Source organism: Eurytemora carolleeae, unplaced genomic scaffold (genome assembly GCF_000591075.1).
Source record: "Eurytemora carolleeae unplaced genomic scaffold, Eaff_2.0 scaffold778, whole genome shotgun sequence".
Taxonomy (NCBI): Eukaryota; Metazoa; Arthropoda; class Copepoda; order Calanoida; family Temoridae; genus Eurytemora; species Eurytemora carolleeae.
In genome coordinates this window covers 41,305-64,802 of record NW_019396663.1, presented here as the reverse complement: position 1 = coordinate 64,802, position 23,498 = coordinate 41,305, and the positions used below count along the sequence as shown (strand labels likewise).

General features: G+C 33.5%; 1 protein-coding gene across 1 annotated transcript; it reads right to left on the bottom strand.

Annotated features, from left to right (window-relative positions):
• Positions 1 to 43: 43 nt before the first annotated feature.
• On the bottom strand, positions 44 to 19,470 carry LOC111707074 (pyruvate dehydrogenase (acetyl-transferring) kinase, mitochondrial). Its single transcript, XM_023480073.1, has 16 exons — positions 19,437 to 19,470; positions 18,558 to 18,909; positions 17,823 to 17,892; positions 16,684 to 16,773; positions 15,489 to 15,595; positions 14,586 to 14,628; positions 13,853 to 13,941; positions 13,512 to 13,620; positions 12,829 to 12,909; positions 12,365 to 12,442; positions 10,996 to 11,070; positions 10,362 to 10,432; positions 9,570 to 9,648; positions 8,764 to 8,837; positions 1,827 to 1,956; positions 44 to 186 (listed from the first exon to the last, which is right to left on the bottom strand). The coding sequence occupies exons 1-16, from the start codon at positions 19,456 to 19,458 to the stop codon at positions 127 to 129; spliced, it is 1,530 nt and encodes a 509-aa protein (XP_023335841.1). The 5' UTR covers positions 19,459 to 19,470; the 3' UTR covers positions 44 to 126.
• Positions 19,471 to 23,498: the final 4,028 nt, after the last annotated feature.

The following is a 23,498-nucleotide window of genomic DNA, read 5'->3' as shown; positions in this document are numbered from 1 at the left end:
AAAAAACTAACTAAATAAATGACAATATAGTGAATAAAAGTAATAAATTCTTGATCTTTGTATTTTATTTCTTTCTATCCCTGACAAGAATATAGAAACATAAATATTGTGAAAAGTTTCCAAGATTTATCGGATCCGAGTAGATTTCCCCGTCCAATCAGATACAGGAGAACTTCGAGCTCGCATCTAGATAAAATAAACAAAACATAAACTAATGAAAAATAGATTCTGTCAAACTAGTAAACATGAGATAAGGGTCGTCTTTATTAAAAGAACTGTCGTTGTAATTTTAACTAAACCTACATTTAGAGAGAGGCATGCCTAATTTACATGTTAGATACTGTCACAGCCGTGCAGCGCTCGGCCCTCATCATGTTCTAGCCGCGGTGCTCGGCCCCCTTGCTCATCCTAGCCCCAGTGCTCGGCCCCCATTGCAGCCTGCGGCGCCTCAGAAGGCTTAACCTAACCTTTGGAAAGTTGTCGCTTGGGAAATTGCACATTTGGGAAGTTGCCACTTGGGAAATTGTCACTTGGGAAGTCACGCTTGGGAAAATGCCTTTGGGAAAGTACCCAACACCTTTTATACAACGCGGCTTTAAACCTTATCCAACCAAAAATATATTTCTGGCTTAAAACGTGTTAAATTCTGGAAATTTTTACTGGATTTTTGCATCCTCAAGAACCTTTTGAAGAGAAAAACAATTGTATATAATCAATTTTCAAATAAAAAAAAAATTGATATCTCCAACCCTGATCAGACAAAGTTGTAAAGGATAACGTTCAAAATCGAACATGCAACTCTATAAATGGAGCCTTTTCAAATTACATCTACGTCTACATTACATCTACATCGAGTTCTCCAATTTTTCTTAAAACAAGGAATGCGAATTGCGCAAGTCGACCTTCGCAGAGAAACCGCAAATGAAGATAAAACCGTTTAAAGAAACAGAAACATTGATATTTAGTTCCTACTTGATCGGACAAAGCTTTCAAGGGTAAAATTGTAAATCGGGCATTGCCATCTTTACATGGAGGGTCACTTGAAAATACGTTAAAAGTCCTTTTAAGAAGATACAGGATAAAGTCTGTAGATAATCTAAATATTCATTCTTTTGTTCTTTCTTTAAACATTGAATTTAGATGATAATCTGGTTGTTTGGTTGAAATAACTGATGAATTGTTTAAGTTTCATGTCTGTTGAGTCTGACAGGAAATATACAAGGTGTCACATGAAATATGACAGTTAAATGACGACTTTAAGATCGTCTTTGATATAATTTACGGCATGTGTTCGTTAGCTTAATTTCGCAAATAAAATCCTACGACAATTTTCCCATATTACAATTAATCCTTGCATTTCATAAATTTCTTTTGCTATACATATTGTGCTTGTAAAAATTATGGAGATTTCCATAATTTCAACAATAAAGACGATGTCGTCTCTAATCTGTTGTGTTTCGTGGGACACCTTGAATACAAAGTGTAACTATTTATTATTAATGTTTACTGGTTGAACTGTGAAGCTGTGAAGAAGAAAACCTATAAAATCGACAGAAGAATAATTTACTAAAGGCTGAATTTACCAATATCAGCAGGACCTTAGCGGCCTACCAATTATCAAGCTTAGAATTGAACTGTAAAGAAGCCTTAAAAAAGGCGAATTTTTTTTTCCACGAAAAAGTGAATTTTTTTGAAAACGTGTTCGAGTTTTCATAGTGGTTCAACTCTGTCTTGCTATTCATTAAATTTGGTCCCGGTTTGACTTTTTTTTTGAGGGGGGGGGCAAACATATGAATACATATTGCGGTATTTTGATAAAATCCAACCTTATCTGATGCTGTAGGACTCCAGACAGGAAGCATCTCAACTGCTTCTCCAGCAAGAGCATTCAGATAAATATAAACATCAGTGCCATATCCTTCATACGATGCTGCTCTCACGTCTCCTTGGAAATATCTAAAAAAAAAAAAAAATTTTTTTTTTTTTTTAATGTTTAAAAACTCTAGTAACAATCCTTGGGCCAGTGGGGGGGGGGGATTAGCTCTATGTACGCCTCTAATAGTAAACGATCATTTTAGTAACAATGGCGTATAACATAGCAAACAAAATAATAATTTCTTATAAATTCTTGTAGAAGCGTTACCAATGTTTTACATTTAGATTTTAAATAGCGTTAACACTTCTTTAAATTAAGTTCTTAAACCTTTAATTACAGACTTTAAGCAATATTTTAAACAATTCTTATAGACTCATGTTCCTCATGTATAGTTCTTTGTTTTGTTTCTATATTTCTAATAGATGTTTTTAGCAGCACCATACTGATCCAATATGATAAACTAGGATAGGTTCCTTCTATTTACAGAATACTAAACAAGCGATAAAACACTAACACTGACTCGTTGCAATTAGAATTAACATGAAATGAAGTAACATATCTTAAGAGAAATAAATCCTTTGTTATTAATGCGAGTTTGATAATAAACAATTCAACAATTTGCATGTTATGATGGAAAGCGATAAAAAGACAATATATGGAAACTTTATCAAACAGAAAAAATCACATTTCAGAACCATGTTAACACTAGCCCCCCCCCCCCCACTCCTCTCCTCCTTCATTACGGAACAGGAAAAAGTCTTCTACTGATAGAAAATGGGTGAGTATGCAGGTTGAATGACAAGAGGAATATAAGCGTAGTTTTAAGTGACCCTTCATGCAAAGATCGCAATGCCTGATTTACCCGTTAACATTTTAATCTGATCAAAAATGTGGAAGATATCGTTGCCCGTTTTCCTGTCTCGAAAAGTGTTCAACTAATTTCTCCAAAGCTTTTTTTTCAGCAAGAAATGCGTAATTCACTTTTGCAGAGAACCCGCAAGTGAAAATAAAGAAACAAAAACATGAATAGTATTATTAAGCTTTTAAGGGTAGCGTTGTAAATCGGGCATTGCCATCTTTGCATGGACAGGGTCACTTGAAATTACGCTTACAGTTCCTTTAATAACTTTAGGAAGACTTCAATTTATTAAACAAAATCAATATTTTCTAAGTAATTTATGTTTGTCTTTTTAATATACAAAGCTAGACACCTGACACCATGTATTATTTGAGTTTCAGTTCAACAGATGTTATTTTCTACAAACAGAGATTTTAACCTGTAACTTCAGTTTGTCAAACCTTCTATTTTTTTAACTGTTTTCTTAGTGATGTTGAAGGGTTTGGTTAAACATATTTTGTTATTTTTATATTAAAAGTTTAAGAAAATTTATAGTTTCGTTCCGGAAAAAAACCTTCTAAAAGATTTATTTTCAGAAGATACCCTTGGCGTTCAAGGGATAGTGGACAAAATTCGTGACAAATCGTTTAAAGAGTTGCATGAACGATTCACTCTCTAACCCTTTACTTGAAGATATAGTCGTTTTCAAAAGAAAACCTGCATTTAAAAATCTCAGATTGAAAAACAAAGATGTCTTAATATCATTTCTACTCAACCGAAGGTTTAAATGGCATCATACGCATATTGGATAACATGATGTTGCCTAAATTAAAAAATTGTTATCAAGGCATAAACAAAAACATTTGTAAGCATAGAAGCAATCGCCGGACTAAAAAAGGCGTGGTTGAAAGAAAGAATTGTAAATTGTGACGTCATTTGTGGTTTGAACTAAATAATAGTGTAGTGTGCCTTCCCTCGCTCCAGGGAGTTGTCTAGGTATGTATACTCTATATCCCATTCCCCATGGATTGAAAGAGACGTGTGCACACTGCAAACAGAATAGAAAGAGCTGAGTTGAGTATAGCATATATTTAGTCTTCACACCTAACCTTGTTTTCACAATACAAAATATTTTAAAAGTTTTCTAAGAAACCTGAATTTGGTATGTATGCTACAGAGTTAGTCTAACCTTGACTTAAATAATAAGTATCTCAAAGAGAATCTGATAAAATCTCATTGTTAACCTAATAAACTTTGGTTTTAACAATACAGATAAATTAATAAAATATGATTTTTTGATAAATCAAAATTTTTAAGAGACAACATTTTCAGATTTCGTTCAGCCAACCAACTTTTCCTGGAATCGTGCAAGTTACAACAATAATACAATTGAGCCTGTTCAGTTTCACCGTTTTGACGTTTTCCAGATATCAACAAACATCTAAATATATATCTACAAGTAGTAATCTCTGTTTCTTTGTTTGTATCATAACTCAGAAACCCTTTAACCGATCTGCCTCAAACTTTGATTGGGGAACTAGGGAGAAGCAAGGGAATATTCTTAGCTTGGTTTTGAGATTCTAAATTTAGTGGGTCGACATAAAGGGAAAAATAACTAAATAGTCATTTAAACCTAACCTGGGCAAAGTTGGGCTGGGTTCCCAAGCTAGTGAAGAAGTTTAAGGGAAAATGAAGTAAAACTGTAGAACCCCCCCCCCCCCACCCGGTCATATGATTTGCTCCCTTGTATTTCCTTGTATTCGGCAAGTAATCCCCAATAGTACACAAAACAAGTATTGAATATAGTCTGCATCAATAGACTCAACACAATATGGAGACATGTATAAGACAAAAACAAATATCTGCATTGCAAGAATAGAAAATATGGAGATGGAGGATAAATTGAAAGAATTAAAAACCTTCAGTCCAGGATTTGTCATCATTTAAACACATGCTTGGTTCCTTTTTCATTTCAATAATCTATATATAAATTTGGCTTGTCTGTCTGTTTGTTTGTTTGTATCCAATAAACGTCAAAACGGCTGAACCGATCGGGCCCAAATTTTTTGTGGGACACAACGTGACCACAGGGATAGTTTAGGAATGATAAAAAAATGTGTTTTAAAAGTTTTTAATTTTGTAAAAAAATTCAAATTCTTGAAAATCCGCGAATTTTTTTTTAAAAATCCGCAAAATTTTTCTTCTTCTTTGTTTAAAAATGTAAACAAAAAGAACATTTCACAATTTCAATAGAAGATGGGCGCGAAGTCTAGCCAAACTTATGTATAGACTAGGCTTTTAGGGCGCTACGCGCCCATCTTCTATTTAAATTGTGAACATATTCATTTTGGTTACATTTTAAAACAAAGAAGAAAAAATTTTGCGGGTTTTTTAAAAAAATTTGCGGATTTTCAAGAATTTATTTTTTTTTACAAAATTTAAAACCTTGTAAAACACATTTTTTTTAATTTCTATCATTCATAAACCTTCCCTGTGGTCACGTGATGTCCCACAAAAAAATTGGGCCCGATCGTTCAACCGTTTTGACGTTTATTGGATACAAACAAACAAACAGACACCCACCCTAACAGACAGACAAGCCAAATTTACATATAGATTGTTTACATATTTGTTAATACTAGGCTTTTAGGGCGCTTCGCGCCCATCTTCTATTTCAACTTTTAATTGTGGCTTTATACCTTGCAGTATAAAACAAAAGCAAAAAAAGTTTGCGGATTTCATTATATTTTTTCGCGCATTTCCAAAACTTCCAAAAATAAAAAATTTTAAACAAAAATTTGTAAAATTTTGATCATTCCCTTCTCCGGGGTCACGTGAGGTCCCACACAAAATTTGGGCCCGATCGGTTCAGCCGTTTTGACGTTTATTGGATACAAACAAACAAACAGACAAGCTAAATTTATATAAAGATGGGCGCCCTAAAAGCCTAGTCTATATATAGATTTGGCTTGTCTGTCTGTTTGTTTGTTTGTATCCAATAAACGTCAAAACGGCTGAACCGATCGGGCCCAAATTTTTTGTGGGACATCACGTAACCACAAGGAAGGGAATGATAAAAATTTTAAAAAAATGTGTTTTAAAGGTTTTTAATTTTGTAAAAAAAATTAAATTCTTAAAAATCCGCAAAATTTTTTTAATTTTTAAAATGTAATCAAAAAGAACATGTTCACAATTTAAATAAAAGCCTAGTATTGTAAAACATTTTTAAACTTTATATCCAAAAGTACAACAGAAGTATTATTCTTTGTTAATCATCCTAACTAAAAAATCAAATTTTAGGTTTTTTTTAACCATCACTCAACTGGGATAAATAATTGTTTTTTTAAGAAGCTAATTAAAATTTGTAGTATCAAAAATATCAAATATATATGCGAATCATAACAAGTTGAAATACTATTAAATCATCGAAAATCATCCACCATTAAATCAGTGAAAATCATCCCCGCCCCCCTCCCCTCAAGAGGAGGGGGAGCTATAAAAAATACCACATATTTTGCGTCGATTTTTTTAGCACTAGTGTAACCGACGTGAGCTCAACAGCTTGGAATAGGAAGAGTTCAACTGATGTTACCCCCTTCAGTTCTCATACAAAGCCAGAGCTTGGAGCACATTGGATAGTTCCATTGTAGTAACCCCTTCAGTCCTCATATGGACCCGGAGCTAAGCTTGGATTGCAATTAGTCTAGCCTATAAACAGGACAATGTATTAGCTCTTTTGTATATAGCAATAAGTTGGACAGAAAGTCGGGCGGATGATAAGTCGCCAACGTGGAGAAATATTTGTCGTTAGAAAATGTCAACCCAGAAAACATGCTTTGAACGCATGCTTGAACACGTGGAAAACCGAAGCCACTGTTGCCCCAGATCCTAGTATAAAAAGCCAATAGGTATGCACCACGACTTAGAAGGAGCTCTGGCTTTCCATGATTTATTATTATCATTTCGTTTATTTATTTTTTTAATTGTAAATACATTTTTTCTATACTCTGTAGATTTTCTCACATCAGTTTTCAGGCCTTAGATTTCCATTATTTCATTCCACTTTTATATGGTAACACTAGTTCAAGAATACTTAGAACTGTAATATAGGGAGGAAAATAAAATAATCAGATGGAAAATGGACAGAGCAATTTAATGGATTCCCACCAGTGTTACAACAGATAAGCGTTGTTTTGAAGTCTGATTTTAATTAATCAAGGTGTTTGATTTTCATGAGGTTCCAAAAGAGCCTGACATGTTTAATTCCTATTTTAAAATGCAGCAACTAAACTAGACTATTATAATCTTATCTTTTTTTAAAATGAGATTGAAAAGTCTTCCTTTGATAATGGGCCCGAGGTAAAACTTGATGTTCTCCTAGTAAGATTGCAGCCCTTACAGTTAAATAGTACAATCATGCATAACTATGCAGTACAACTTTTTCTTTAAGAAGGAAGTCTAAAAGAGTTTTATCAAAAACTTTCGATTAATCTTCATGACAGAAACCATTTCAAGAACTGATGAGAGTCAACCTAGACCGAAATATATTTTCAATAAATTTGGAGCTTACATCTACTTTATTTTCTCTACAGAGGTTTGGTCCATCACCATCACCGAATTTTAAATAAATTCAAATTGTTTATTATTTTTGAAACACTTTAATTGTTCTAACACATCTCAGAACTTTTTAAGATCAGTTTTTAGCCAAAAACCTATGAATTTTGGAAAACAGACCTTAAAACAGACTTTAAAATGGACCTTAAAATGGACCATAAGATGGATTTTAAAATCTTAAAATGAGGTCTATTTCTACCTGGTATCCCTGAAAGTATCCTAAATATCTAGAATAATCTGGATTAAAGTTTCTGTTCCATTAAATATAAATATTCCAATTATGTAATGGAGTCTCTGGAATCTGCATCCTTGCAATAAAATTCTTTGATAAAGGACACACTGTTCAAACCAATCCTAGTTGGAGGAAGAGGTCCAAATCATCAACTACAAAAAAGTTTTCCTATTCATTTTTTACATATTTATTTAAATTTTTTTAACAATACTCCTTAAATAGTTATATGGTAGCAGATGCAAATATTTTTACATTTCTATATTACTAGTTTGGCAAAACTGCCAGTTTGAGCTGAGCTGCTTCATCTACAAACACATAATTCCATAATTTTAGTGTCTTTTTTATCTGGGTGAAATGAAAGGGGGGTGGGGAGGTCTCCCAGCCCAATATTCTTCTGTTTTCATTTGCCATTGGAAAAATTGATTGTGTAAAGCTTATAATCAGAGATTTCCCTTCCAATGTTTCCTGCTCAATTTTCTTTCTTCTCCTTGTTTCTTGTTTCTTGTTTCTACGTTTTTGAGGCCTCTCCAAATAGTTCTAGTAAAATCAGGATGTGGCGCACGTAGGAGAGAGATAAGGAAATTTGGTGGAGGAGAAGGGTATGAGGGATTTCAGTAAAAGCCTCCTGCTTTCCTTAATGTTAAAGTCTTTCCGACTAAGAGAAATTTTAAGGAAACCCATAACTGCACTGCTTATGCAAAATGGGGAGTTGAAAGCCTTAAAGCCCCATCAGGTGGAATCTTCCACAGCAGTTCAGTCCTCACAACCGGCCAAGTAAAAAACCACTATAGTTGTGCATGGCTTGTATATCTATCAAGGGTTATACTTTTGTTTTCCTTCTTTCAGCTGAGATGTTGATGTGAACAAAGCTAAAGATGAGATGGAATTCTTGTTCACTAAATAATCCTATGCTTTGCTACTCTCCTGTAGGATACGTCATGGGCAACTAAACCCAGCGCTCCTCCAAACTGTGCAGCCTGGAGCTGCGATGAGAGAGGTCCGTACCCTCCAAGAGTGGTAAGCAACTGAGTTTTCTTATTTTAATTCCATGTAACCATACTATGGAAAACTATAATATGGAGTACCATCTTTTATTTTTGTTCTTTTTTCTTTTTTGATCTTCTAATTGTTAATTATGGAATACTGGTCTGGCCAATGGTACAACACATCCTAGACCAGATAATGGAATAGTGTTATTTTTACCTGGCATAAAGTCTGGCCAATGGTAGACCATATCCAAGACCAGATAATGGAACAATCTCTCCAGTTATACTTGCCTAAAATGAATATATATACTAACTTTTGTCATTTACAAAGATGCAAACATTTCTTGGCGTTGCTTTGCAAAAATTACAGATTTCTTTTTTTCCCCCACTATTAAAAATACGTAATTTAGATTATGACCAGCAAGTCTCATTCTTCTCTCTTTCTCATTTTAAATTTCAGGAAAGTTTTGGGATAAGCTTTATAAGAGGATAAATTATAAATCTCTTGATCAATTTTTAAAAACATAATAATTTTGTACATGACTTGCCCAATATATTTTTTTTAACTTAATATTAACATTAATAATCTGAGCAAAGGATATAGGATAAAAACTAAGGAATATCATGAAGAAACAGTGACGCGGAATAAGGCAAATCAAAGTCCCAAATATGCTTCGAGAATTGTTAGTATATATATCCGTTTTTTACATATTCTAGTATTTTTGGCTTTCGAAGGAGGCTTCACAAAAAACTAGAAGTCTATCGTAATTTAAACTTTCATTTTCTGTATTAGTCCATCGTTGTGAAATTATGCTATAAGTTGTAGAACCCCCCTGGGAGAGGTGGTGTAGAGATACCCATCTCATTTTTTAAGTTTTTAAAACGATTGTTTTTAAAATGATTGAAAACCGAAACAAAAAACAATAAACGAAAAAAAACGATCATTCAATGATCGTTTTCAAAAACGATTTAACAACCCTAGGTGTATAGACCGCCCTCCCCCCTCCTAAAAAGTTTAGTTACCCTGGGAGATGTAGTGTAGAGATATTTAAACATTTTCTCTTGTGCATTCCTATCTATTCCTCCTCCTAAATCGCTTACCCTAAAAAATATAAAATCATTAAAAACAGAAAAATTTAAGAAAAAGTTAAATTATTTAAAACAGATAAATTATCTAGAATACAAAAACTAACAAAAATAGAATAAATACTACATTATTTAAAATTAAGATTTTATCTAAACCATATCTAAATAAAAAATTATTCAAACTAGAAAAAAAATATCTAAAATAGAAAAAAAGGGCTACTTGAAATGACGTAGACAGCCAATTTAAAATTTGTCTAAATAAAAGACTGCTAAAAAATAGAAATTACCCCAAAATATAGAAAATTATCTAAAGGGAATAAATACTTTCAAGACTCGAATTTTCTAATCCTTATATCTTTGCTACCTGATGATTAAAACCTTTGATATTTACTGTGATTTAAAGGTTTCAAGCTCTCAAGCAATAATCAATGAGAATTTTGCAAATTACTTCTGAAAAACCAGAGCTAACAACAAGTGCTTAATAGTGCTAAAATGTACATGTAAAGGGCTACAGAAAAGCAAAAGTGAGTTAGAGCGGTGAAATCAAAACCAAGATGTTGCGACAATTTTTTCGAGAATTTTACTGAGCAGGCTGAATCTATGTGTATTGAACTATTTGATCATACATAAGATTGCATGCAAAGACATGTGGTTTGTGAGGCAAGTAATCAATTTCTATAAATTCTATACTACTAAATGTAGAAGAATGTATCCAGGTCATAAAATTACCTAATTGTAATATCTCGGTCCGACTGGCAAATTAGAACCTTGATAGGGGGGATTACAGATCCTTCATCCTTCTATAAAAAAACATTACAACGAAGAAAAAAAACTCTTAGAACTTAGAAAAAAAATACATTAAAACTAAGAAAAAACAAACATATTGTAACTAAGAAAAAAACGTTTTAACTAAGAAAAATAACATTAGAATTAAGAAAAAAAAACACATAGTAACTAAGAAAAAAAAACATTATAACTAATATATAATATAGTTAAAATGACTTAAGGAGAAGTTCCCTATGAACATTTCCCAAAAAAAACGTTGAAGCACGTAGGGGTTGGGGGGAGGGGGGATAGATCCCAGAATCGAGATATTTTATATTTGTAGTTTAAGGACGTGAAAAAGTAATAAAAAAGGATCAAAGTGGAAAATGTCTAAGGGTTAAAAATTAGGTCAGGCGGCCTTCAACGCATTTACAAGAATTTAAAAGGGAGGGTAACTGATTTTTATGCAATTTCTCTAAAATAAATAATGAAAAATATATATACATAAAATGATATAACGGGGTAAAAAGATATTATTTCATTTTTTAAGAAAATATTTGCTCCAGATGTTCTATCATACCTCAAAAAAAAAACTTGCCTCGTGTTTTAGCATTGTTGCCTGCATTGCATTTTTCATTATTTCGAACACTATATGGTAGATATGCGATGGAACCTAATAAATTTTATTTATTAAATTATTTTTTTCTTGATTTAAAATTTGCATTTCAATTTCTTATTGAAACTTTCTACAATGAGAACCTGAAAACTGTGAAATATAATGACGACTTTGAAACTCAAGTCATGATTTTTAGTAGAACAAATGAACATGATATACATCAATTGTGCCATGTACTCAGACCAATTCCATTTGATAAAATATTTAAGTTACTAGTAAAAATATTTAAGTTACTAGTAAAGCGATTTAAACACCATTAATCACACTTGAATATTGCTATATGTCGTTTTTCTATTCCACAAGTTTCTATTTTTTTACTGTATCCCATCAAAGTTAAATATTTGAAAAATATTTTCCTACTTTCAGAGTATAATGATAAAATATCCTTTAAAAAACAGGCTTTTTAAGTCTTAATTTAATAATAATACTTGGCTTGTACATTTATTATTATTTTTTTTTTGCAATATTGTAATTATATTTCAAGATAGAAAATTTCGAAAGTCAAGATGATCACATTTAAATTCATGACAATGAGAGAAAAAAACACTGTGTGTGCTATAAATTGCGTACACTGTATAGTATACATTCAGGAAACAAAAAAGTCCTTTTTCTCTATTTTGAAACCGTTTCAGCTTTTCTTGTTTAAAAGACAAAAAAGAGTAGCTTTAAAATAATTTATTAACTAAAATTCAGTTTAATTGAAAATATAATCAGAAGTTACAGATTATTTTTGATTGCATGTCGTTCTGATTATAAGTGACCTTTCATTTCTAGAGAGGGGCATAACTGATTCACAACGGTACCATTTAAATCTTTAACTAGTCATTGATCAATAATGAGAAAGATATCGCTGTTTTTCTATGGTGGTAGGCAATAATAGAAATATAATGAAGACGACTGTCTTATTTCAGTTTTAATTGTTAACAAGCTTTTTTCAAATAACAAGTTTACAAGGAAATAAAGAGAAGCTTTCTTGATTGACAGTTTCTCTCCGTTTATAAATCAAAATTAGAATCAAAAGTCGTCTTCATTATATTGATATAATCGCCTACCATCGTACTTAAATCTTATTTAATTCAGAAATGTTTTCGGCCTCCAATGTTTCTTCAATAGAATTCCGCATTTTATAAAGATACCAGAATCAAAAATTATAAATTTTTAAAATGAAAAACATGGATTCTTGTTTTATTCTTGATCAAATAAGCTTTCTGACATGCTATTTTATAAACAGAGAGTTACATGAAATAACGTCTACAGTCCCTTTGACCTAAAAATGTTAATCTAATCCTACCTGTGTGAGTGTAACTTTAGTATCCGGACACGTGGTATTCTGGGACTTGACCTCTACACCTGGTCCCGCCAAGTAGCACTGTACCAGCAGTCGTTTTGTGATTAATAAAAAAATGTTTAAAATAAAATATCTTTTCTAAATAAATTCTTTAAAAATCGGGTTAAAATAGTGCAGTAATCTGGGACAGATACTTTAATCAATTACAGAATTCCCTCTTCTCATCCCTCTCATCCCCCCCCGGCCCCCTTCCGTCCTTATTTTCATTTGTAACTTTTCAATTTTCTTTTTCTAGCAGAAAAGTTAAATCAGATGGATTATTGATATCTGTACCTCCGAAACATAGCGCAGATCACCATAAAATGTGTTCATGCTTCAAAATAAAATCGTGATTTGTTCTTCACCCTTTTTTAAAATTCAAGTAGACTCCCTTACAAATATGAAAATAAGGAAAGCACAAAATTTTCCTGTTCGCAAAGATACAGGGCGTTCTGGTAGGCGTGAAGCACCACAGATTCTATATCAGTATTAGGATGGATAACTCCTATCTGAACATATATTAAGTATTTAAAAAACATAATTTAGTTATTCAACTATATTTTTTTGGGAAATTTTTAAAATATTCAAGATCATTCTAGCTTTCTACGGAAATAAACTCATTTTTTTTATTTTCATCAATAAATAAGGGGATAAAATTTGTATTCAGATACATTTTTATTAAACAAGCCACTTCTACATCTTTAACATTAAAATCTAACCGTGAAGCAATCACTTTTGTTCCTAAAAATGTACACACTTCTTTTAATATATCTCTTCAATGTATAATTAAATGAATTGTACATTAAATACTGCCCGTGTAAAGAGAACCCAAGATAGTTGAAGAAAAAATGCCAGACATTAAATTCCAGACAACCCTGAAAACCCGGATCACCCAGACAAACCGGACAACCACGACAACCCTAACAACCTCGACAACCCCGACTACCCTGACAACCTCGACAACCCCGACAACCCTGAAAAACTCGACAACCAGGAAAACCCCGACAACCTGGACAACCCTGCAAACCTCGACAACCCTAACAACCCCGACAACACCAACAACCCCGACAACCCCGACAACAATTATCATCTTCCTTACTACTGAATCTACCTGATTCTCAATAGTAGATTTGTGCCCGTATATTATTAGATGTTGATCAGTCAACATATTCAAGGAGATTCGGCTCATGTACAACCGGTCCAGTACATACTGTACAGTCCTGTACAATATTATGTTAAAACGTCAATTCAGGGATGTTTATGTATAGCTAATCCAGTACATACTCTGCACAATTATAAATTCATTGGTCAGCGTTTTCAGCTTAAAATGACATTCAAGGTCGTCTTTTGCGTCTAGATTAATTACAGTTTTAAATAAGACTACTGTATTTCTTAACTCTACTTTTATTTTAATTCTAAAGTTGAATTCTAAACATAAACAAAATATATAACCTGGTGAGAGCACACTCCTCTCCTTCTAAGTTAATTCCAAATTTATTTTTCATTTTCATGCAGGCGGCAGCCATTGTAGGTACAACATCCTTAAATACGCTATTTACCAATTTACGTATTTCACCAACGGTTCGTAGATACCTATATTTTTCGTAAAATACGCGTATTAAAACACGAAATTTTTTGGTTTTTTGGTAAATTTTTCGAAAAAACGTAAAATATACCAATTTCTTATCACGTAAAATTTTAAAATTTAGTATATTTCTTTGCAAAACGAAAAAAAATCATGCTAAGGAAAAGTTTTAAAAAATGTGCAAACTTTGCTTATCGGATATTTCTTCAGCCATAAATTTATATAATAAAACAAGACATTCATATACATGTTCCATCTGGCCGACCAAACGGCTGGACCGAATGGGTTGATTTTTTTGCGGACACTCATGGATGGCCAGGGGTGTCATAGGCTAAACAAAATTCGAAATATTTCTTTTTATAATTTCTTATTTTTTTCCACGGGCAATTCTTTAATACTTAATGTCAAAACAAACACATTTTCACTTTTTTAAAAACAAATTATGTAGAATGGGAGGGGGGGGGGGGTATTTTTTTTTTCCTTATTATATTAAAGAATATTAGATAACTGTATACAAAATATTTAGCATTCATTTACTAATGTGATTGAAAACATCTTTCATGTTAAAAAACTAAAGGAATTATCTTATCTAAAACTTACTCGATGTCTTTGTTTTGAGGTTTTGAGCACCTCCGTCCATTTTCTTAATTAAAACTTTTAACTAATTTATAAAATCTACATATTAACAAAAACAGAAACATAAAGCCTACAGACCAAAAACAGTTAGAAGAGGATTAAATCTATAAACAGGGTTTAAGGGGGGGGGGAGCTGGCTGATTTAATTAAAATGGAATTCGGAAAACGAAATTCAAAATTAAATTCCTTTATAATATTCTTAAAAGCTAGATCAAGAAAAGATCAATGAGGTTCGAAGGTTCTAGAAGGAAAATACAAAGAATATAAAACTTTATTCCAGAAAAAGTAAAAAGTTCTAGGCTAAGTTCTCTGTTTGATATAGAACCCAATATAAAGGGTATCCAAATTAATTATCGAGTAGTTTTTAGATTTACATCGACTAGAGCAATTTTAGAGGAGAAATAAAATACCCTTTAACACGCTGTAAATCAGAAATGAACTTGCATAAAAGGACTGTAGACGTAAATTGAAGTGACCCCACATTTATAGAGAAGCATGTACTATGTATACAAGGTACACTGAAAAGCTTTGTCTAATAAAAAATGAACAAGAAATTCATGAATGTCTCTTTGATAATTTTTTACTTTCAATTGCAGCTTCTCATTAAAGTGGCTTGCTGGAGTGAACTTATCAAATTAAATAAATTCAAACACTTTAAAGCTAGAAAAGGACAATACATTTAACGTTATTGATCAGGGTTTAAAATGTACCGCTGAGGATCGACATCACCATCTATATTAGGTGAGTCACTTTAAATTTAGACTGCATTCCCTTTAATTAAAACAAAAAAGATTAATTTACTATGTTCAGAGTCTGATATTTCTTGTCTGTAGTTTCTTCACCATCAGGAGTAAGTAAAAGATTTCCCTAAGGGTGTCCGTGTCTGGGGCTGTATTCTCGAATTTAATTATCTGAGAGAATGTGAGAATATAATCCTCAACAAGATACTTGTAATCCTCTTCCTCCTTCAACTCCTGGAGCAAGCAAATATTAGGGATTAAGGTAAATAGGGATTTTAAGACAAACAAATGAATAAGAAACATATAAACAAGAACTTGTGTCTTATGTCTTGTATCTCATCTTACAACACCAAAGATAGGTGTTGTATCTCCTGCTATATCCTGGGGTAGGTACTGTATCTACTACTAGGTATATACCTGAGGTAGGTGCTTTATCTCCTACTAGGTACATACCTGAGGTAGGTGCTTTATCTACTACTAGTTATTTACCTGGGGTAGAGGTGATGTTTCTCCTACTAGGTATATTCCTGGGGTAGGTATTGTATCTCCTACCAGGTACATACCTGGGGTAGGTTCTGTAATTCCTACTAGGTATTTACCTGGGGTAGAGGTGTTGTTTCTCCTACTAGGTATATTCCTGGGGTAGGTACTGTATCTCCTACTAGGTATATACCTGGAGTATGTATTATATCTGCTACTAGGTATATACCTGGGTAGGTTCAGTATCTCCTACTAGGTATATACCTGAGGTAGGTGCTTTATCTCCTACTAGGTACATACCTGAGGTAGGTGCTTTATCTACTACTACTTATTTACCTGGGGTAGAGGTGTTGTTTCTCCTACTAGGTATATTCCTGGGGTAGGTACTGTATCTCCTACAGGTACATACCTGGGGTAGGTTCTGTATCTCCTACTAGATATATACCTTGGGTAGGTGTTACTGTATCTCTTACTAGGTATATACCTGGGGTAGGTTCTGTATGTCCACTATGTATATACCTAGGGTATGTACTGTATCTCCTACTAGGTATATACCTGGGGTAGGTACTGTATCTCCTACTAGGTATATACCTGGGGTAGGTACTGTATCTCCTACTAGGTATATACCTGGGGTAAGTAATTTTTCTCATACTAGGTATATACCTGGGGTAGGTACTATATCTCCTACTAGGTATATACCTAGGGTATGTACTGTATCTCCTACTAGGTATATACCTGGGGTAGGTACTGATCTCCTACTAGGTATATATCTGGGGTAGGTTCTGTATCTCCTACTAGGAATATACGGGGGGTAGGTACTGTATCTCCAACTAGGTATATACCTGAGGTAGGTGTTGAAGCTCACTGATGAGATGCGCTAATCTTACAAGAACTTCTTCAACTAGATGAGTATAACTATCCTCCTCTGATATCTAAAAATATCAAATTAAAATCAAACACTAGAAATCAGGTTTTTTAAGGTGTTCCACTANACAAGGTGGGGGTTGTCATGGGTGGGGTAGGATAATTTTCCAAGTTTTGTTATAAAGGATTATTTCTTTAAACCAGTGCTTAGAATCCGCAACATTTTGGCTTCCTGGATCCGCAAATATATGCGGATCCACGGATCCAAGGGCAAAATCTTTACCAAAAACAGCAAAACAAAAGCTGACGTTCTCAATAATGAAATCTGAACTGTTGAAAAAAGAGAGATTATTAAAAATATCCATATCTCTGAATGCTTCATCGTATAAAAATAAGTGAAAAAAGGGAAAAATTTAAAAATTCTTCTTCTGTAAAAAATTCAGTAAATTTTGAATAAATGTTCATGACTTGGAACCTGGATCAAAATTAAATGGATCGAAACCACTGATTTACCATTAATTTATTTTGTTTTTAATTTATAATTTAGTTACGGCCCTGCTAGAAATTGTAAACTGAACTTGAGAAATAGTTGTATAAGACTTACTTTAAAGTCACACTTACAAAATAATAAGTATGTGAAAAACAGGTTGTTAAACAGGTTGTTAAACAGGTTGTTAAACAGGTTGTTAAACAGGTTGGTTAAACAGGTTGTTAAACAGGTTGTTAAACAGGTAGGTTAAACAGGTTGTTAAACAGGTTGTTAAAAGTTAAGAAGATAAAAATCCTAAAATCCTGGGATAATGGTTCAGTTTCTGCAAATTTTAAATTTCTAAATAATCTTCCTCCAAATTTGTAAATCTTAAAGGGCTTGTATACGTAATTTCAAGTGATCTTCTATTTGTGCCGGGAAACTGGAAATTACACTGTACGATCCATATGAGAGTAAGTCGAATATCAGTTTTGAGCTAGAAAAACAAGGATATCTCACTCATCCTTGATCAGACAAAGGTTCAAGTTTTATCGTTGTGAATGGAACATGCCATTCTATAAACGGAGGATCATTTGAAATTACGCATACAGTCCCTTTAAAATACAGAGGAATTTAAACTGAACCTACCTTCCCTCTACCCCCTCGTTCTAAAAACTGTGCTATAGAGATAGGAACAGGGCTCAGAGTAGCGTATTCTCTGTTTAACAAAGTTCTAATTTTCCCAGGATTATCTTTAGAAACTTAGTAGTCATCGTACATGATTAAATTTAGAGAGGAGGTAGAGCCGGGGGGAGGGGGTGGTAAATGTTAATGTGTGTTAAGGTTGTATATGGAGACGAAGGAACTGAGTTATTTTTTTCCATTTTCCTAAATTTTCCTATCCATATATCATTGCCACCTATGGTGTAAACCTTTCGTATTTTAAACTTCGTTTATTTGATCTTACAGAATTCAAAGTTTGAAATATTTAGGTCTTATAATATTGGGATTTGAAAATCACAGTTTAAAAACTCAGTTCCTTTGAATGACTTTTTCATTGAAGTTTTAAAATTATAAGCAGGGTTCGAAAGAAGGAAAAGCCTTGCAGTATAAAATAAGATTAAATTAATTTTGAGGATTTCCTTAAACCATTGTCCTCTATTGTCCTCTGGTGAGGTTTGCTCAGCTTCAAGTGAAGTTTATTCCCCTGGGGACATTTTCTTTAAGTTTAAACTTGAACGCTTTATATTTATCTTGCAACAATACGGAAGAGGGGGGGGGGGGGTCGTTACCCCCTGCTAATGTAAAATCATAGATAAAATATTTTAGTTCTGTTTTTTGTTCTTCCCCAAAGTTTAATTCCGGGATAAAATTTGATTATTCCTGAGTTTGTCTTGAAGCATACTTCTAGAACTTTGATCACCGGAGTCCGCTCTGGTACTTGGAGTTATAGGGGAATCCGGTGTCAGAGAACTGAAGGTTCGAATATTAGAACGGAGTTCATTAAAACCTATTTTTTGTATGTTGAGAGAACCATGAGAATTTAAATTGGAAGATGTCGAACTGAAAATACTCGTTCCGGAGAAAGATAAACCAGAAAACGGGACTCGTCCAGGATCACGTGACAGGGCTCGACTAAAGGATAAATGCGGGTAAAAAAATTCAGATATTTCTTCTCCGGATTTTTGTCGTCTTCCCGGAGTCGAAGTTCTATGTTTAACTAAAGTTTTCCGTCCTGCAGAAAACCAATCTAAAGTTAAGTAAAATACTAATTCTCATAACAAAAAGTATTCAAATATCATAAATTCAAAATTTCCCAAATGTGAAATTAATAATAAGTTAACTATTTGTTAAACTACAAACTAATGAAGGTTAAAAATGTTTGAAACATTTGAGAGAAAAAACTCATTTCAACTTCGAGCCTCATCAAATATTAAAAAGCTATTTTTAAATTTAAATGAGAATAAAGCTGACATTTAGGGAAACAGCATTTTCATAAATAAATAACTGAGGACTCTATTTAGTTAAGTATTATATTAACCCACTAAAGTTAATCTCATTTCAAGTTAAAATAATCTGATTTCCAACAAACTGTTTTCTTTAATTGAAGTTACGTCTGAAAACACTTTAAATACGAGAGACGTGGCACATTTTTCGACTTTCAAACAAAAATAGTTTTACTGTGAATATCCAGATGGATTTGATAGAAATGAGTAAGTTTCTAATATAGGAATGGTTTAGTAACAGTTGAAATTGGTTTTCCTGAATTCAATCTTCGTAACATTGTTTCCTCTGGAGACGAATTTGTTTTCCCTATTAACTATCAATTGCCCCAGAGTACACAAGCAAATATACCAGGATACTAGGAAGTATACCAGGATACAAGGAAGTAAACAAGGATACTAGGAAGTATACCAAGATACTAGGAAGTATACCAGGATACTAGGAAGTAAATAAGGATACTAGGAAGTATACAAGGATACAAGAAAGTATACAAGGATACTAGGAAGTATATCAGGATACTAGGAAGTATACCAGGATACTAGGAAGTATACCAAGATACTAGGAAGTATACCAGGATACTAGGAAGTATACTAGGATCCTAGGAAGTATACCAAGACACTAGGAAGTATACCAGGTTACTAGGAACTATACCAGGATACAAGGAAGTAAACCAGAATACTAGGAACTATACCAGGATACTAGGAAGTATACCAGAATACTAGGAACTATACCAGGATACTAGGAAGCATATCAGCATACTAGGAAGTATACCAGGATACTAGGAAGTATACCAGGATACAAGGAAGTAAACCAGGATACTAGGAAGTATACCAGGATAGTAGGAAGTATACCAGGATACTAGGAAGCATACCAGGATACAAGGAAGTATAAAACCAGGATAATAGGAAGTATACCAGGATACTGGGAAGTATACCAGGATACTAGGAAATATACCAGGATACTAAGAAGCATACCAGGATACTAGGAAGTATACCAGGATACTAGGAAGTATACCAGGATACTAGGAAGTATATCAGGATACTAGGAAGCATACCAGGACACTAGGACGTATATCAGGACACTAAGAAGCATACCAGGATACTAGGAAGCATACCAGGATACTAGGAAGCATAACAGGATTTTAGGAAGTATATCAGGATATTAGGAAATATACCAGGATACTAAGAAGCATACCAGGATACTAGGAACCATCCCAAGATAATAGGAAGTATACCAGGATACAAGGAAGTATACCAGGATACAAGGAAGTATAACAGGATACTAGGAAGTATAACAGGATACTAGGAAATATACCATATACCAGGATACTAAGAAGCATATCAGGATACTAGGAAGTATACCAGGATACTAGGAAGTATACCAGAATACTAGGAAGTATATTAGGATACTATGAAGCATACCAGGATACTAGGAAGTATATCAGGATACTAAGAAGCATACCAGGATAGGGTCATTCCATGTCAAGTCAGCCACCTGATGGACGGCATGTCACAGATTTCGCTGAAATTTTGCATACAATTTGGGATCTGAAAAAAAATGCCGGAACCCGAAGATGAGCGTTCTGAGACCTCCGAGGCCGGAGATATGGCTCCGGAAAGTTTCCAATAATTCGAGATTTCGAGGACGGCCTCTATATTTCAAATGGCTCTAACTTTGTTGTTTTAGAAGATAGCTCCAAAATTTTTTCAGTTTTGAAAAGGTAATCACAAGCCCGTTATTTGGCGTTAAAAGAAAAAATATCATTAAAATATTATTTACAGGTCATAATTGCATTTCATTATTTTCAGCCTCCGTTTGAGGATGTGTACCAATTCCGATTGTGTTGATTTTTTTTACATATTTTTATACTGCCATAAGGAAGGGGTTAGAAAAGTTAAATTTATATGTATTTGTTCCTGTTGAGGAGGAGACCTCATAATGTAATGCTAATTTAGATTTCTTAATGCAACTAATAGGTAGTATTTCTGCTTAATTATTGTTATCTCTCCTAAACATTGATAAATATTTAATATTTGATACTTTTATGTGAGTAAGTGATCTAAATTATAATAAGAGACCATCAATAGTATTTATTTCAACTATTGTACACTAAAAATGCATGTGTGTATTACTAATTTTTAAATAGATATTAGTCTTAGGTGGGGGTAAAATTAATAATCATACCCCCACTGCTAAAAAAGACTCAGTCACACAGTGTGTTTGCATCTAAGACTAATATCTATTCAAAAATTAGTAATACACACATGCATTTTTAGTGTACAATAGTTGAAATAAATACTATTGATGGTCTCTTATTATAATTTAGATCACTTACTCACATAAAAGTATCAAATATTAAATATTTATCAATGTTTAGGAGAGATAACAATAATTAAGCAGAAATTCTACCTATTAGTTGCATTAAGAAATCTAAATTAGCATTACATTATGAGGTCTCCTCCTCAACAGGAACAAATACATATAAATTTAACTTTTCTAACCCCTTCCTTATGGCAGTATAAAAATATGTAAAAAAAAATCAACACAATCGGAATTGGTACACATCCTCAAACGGAGGCTGAAAATAAAGAAATGCAATTATGACTTGTAAATAATATTTTAATGATATTTTTTCTGTTAACGCCAAATAACGGGCTTGTGATTACCTATTCAAAACTGAAAAAATTTTGGAGCTATCTTCTAAAACAACAAAGTTAGAGCCATTTGAAATATAGAGGCCGGCCTCAAAATCTCGAATTATTGGAAACTTTCCGGAGCCATATCTCCGGCCTCGGAGGTCTCAGAACGCTCATCTTCGGGTTCCGGCATTTTTTTCATATCCCAAATTGTATGCAAAATTTCAGCAAAATCTGTGACATGCCGTCCATAGGTGGTTGACTTGACATGGAATGACCCGATACTAGGAAGCATACCAGGATATTAGGAAGCATACCAGGATACTAGGAAGTATGCCAGGATACTAGGAAATATACCAGGATACTAGGAACCATCCAAGGATAATAGGAAGTATACCAGGATACAAGGAATTATAACAGGATAATAGGAAGTATACCAGGATACTGGGAAGTATACCAGAATACTAGGAAGTATACCAGGATACTAGGAAGTATACCAGAAAACAAGTATATCACTATCAGGATAATAGAAACTATACCAGGATACAAGGAAGTATACCAGGATACTAGGAAGAATACCAGGATACTAGGAAGTATACCAGGATACTAGGAAGTATACCAGGATACTAGGAGTATACCATGATTCTAGGAAGTCTAGGCCAGGATACTCAGAAGTATTTAAACCAGGATACGTATATATATCAGGATTCATTTAAGACGCCTGCCTAAGTGCGTATAGAAATAAACGTTTATTAATCTACCAGGATTATATGAAGTATACCAGGATACTAGGAAGTATACCAGGATACTAGGAAGTATAACAGGATGCTAGGAAGTTCGCCAGGCTTCGAGGAAGTATGTCAGGATACTTGTAAGTTTGCCAGGATACTAGGAAGTATACCATGATTCTAGGAAGTCTAGGCCAGGATACTCAGAAGTATTTAAACCAGGATACGTATATATATCAGGATTCATTTAAGACGCCTGCCTAAGTGCGTATAGAAATAAACGTTTATTAATCTACCAGGATTATATGAAGTATACCAGGATACTAGGAGGAATACTAGCAATTTTATCAGGGGTCCAGGATACAACTACAAAAAAGTAAACTTGACTAAAAAGATAAAAATGATAAAGAGAATTTATAACCAGGAACTCGGTAAAAACTTACTATATTTTCAACAGCTGTTCTAAACACTGATGATATGATGTTTACAACTGAATTATTTTGCTTTCTCATTTCCAGAGATCAGCTGTAAGTAAAGGGAAGGTAAGGGGGGGGGTGTAGACTGTAGGGGTGGTTAAAAGAGCTGCCGGGGCGGGGGGCCCGAGACGAGTTGAAGGGAGTTGAGATTGAGAATTAATCAAAATTCAAGAGATATAGGATTAAGATTTAGCGTGTTATCATAACTGCACGTACACAGGATATATCTACACAGGACGATACTAATTGAAGAGCTAGACGATGGCTATAGACGACTGTACAAAATTTGTACCATCTTTTTCCCTATGATCATGACGATCTCTGGGTGCTATGGAAACGCCTCAACACGGAAACGTCTCAACACGGAAATGCCTCAAAAAAAAGCGGAAACCCCTCAAAAACCGGTTTTTTTGAGACGTTTCCGCAATTTCTGCAAGAAAAACGGAAATCCCTCAAAACCCAGTTTTTGAGGGGTTTCCT

Coding starts and splice junctions, on each gene's coding strand:
- LOC111707074 (XM_023480073.1), bottom strand. CDS start 19,458: ATGTTACGAAGATTGAATTCAG. Junction 15,596..16,683: donor AGCTTCAACACCTACCTCAG/GTATATACCTAG, acceptor TGCTTGCTCCAG/GAGTTGAAGGAGGAAGAGGA. Junction 14,629..15,488: donor CCAGACACGGACACCCTTAG/GGAAATCTTTTA, acceptor GTTTTAATTAAG/AAAATGGACGGAGGTGCTCA.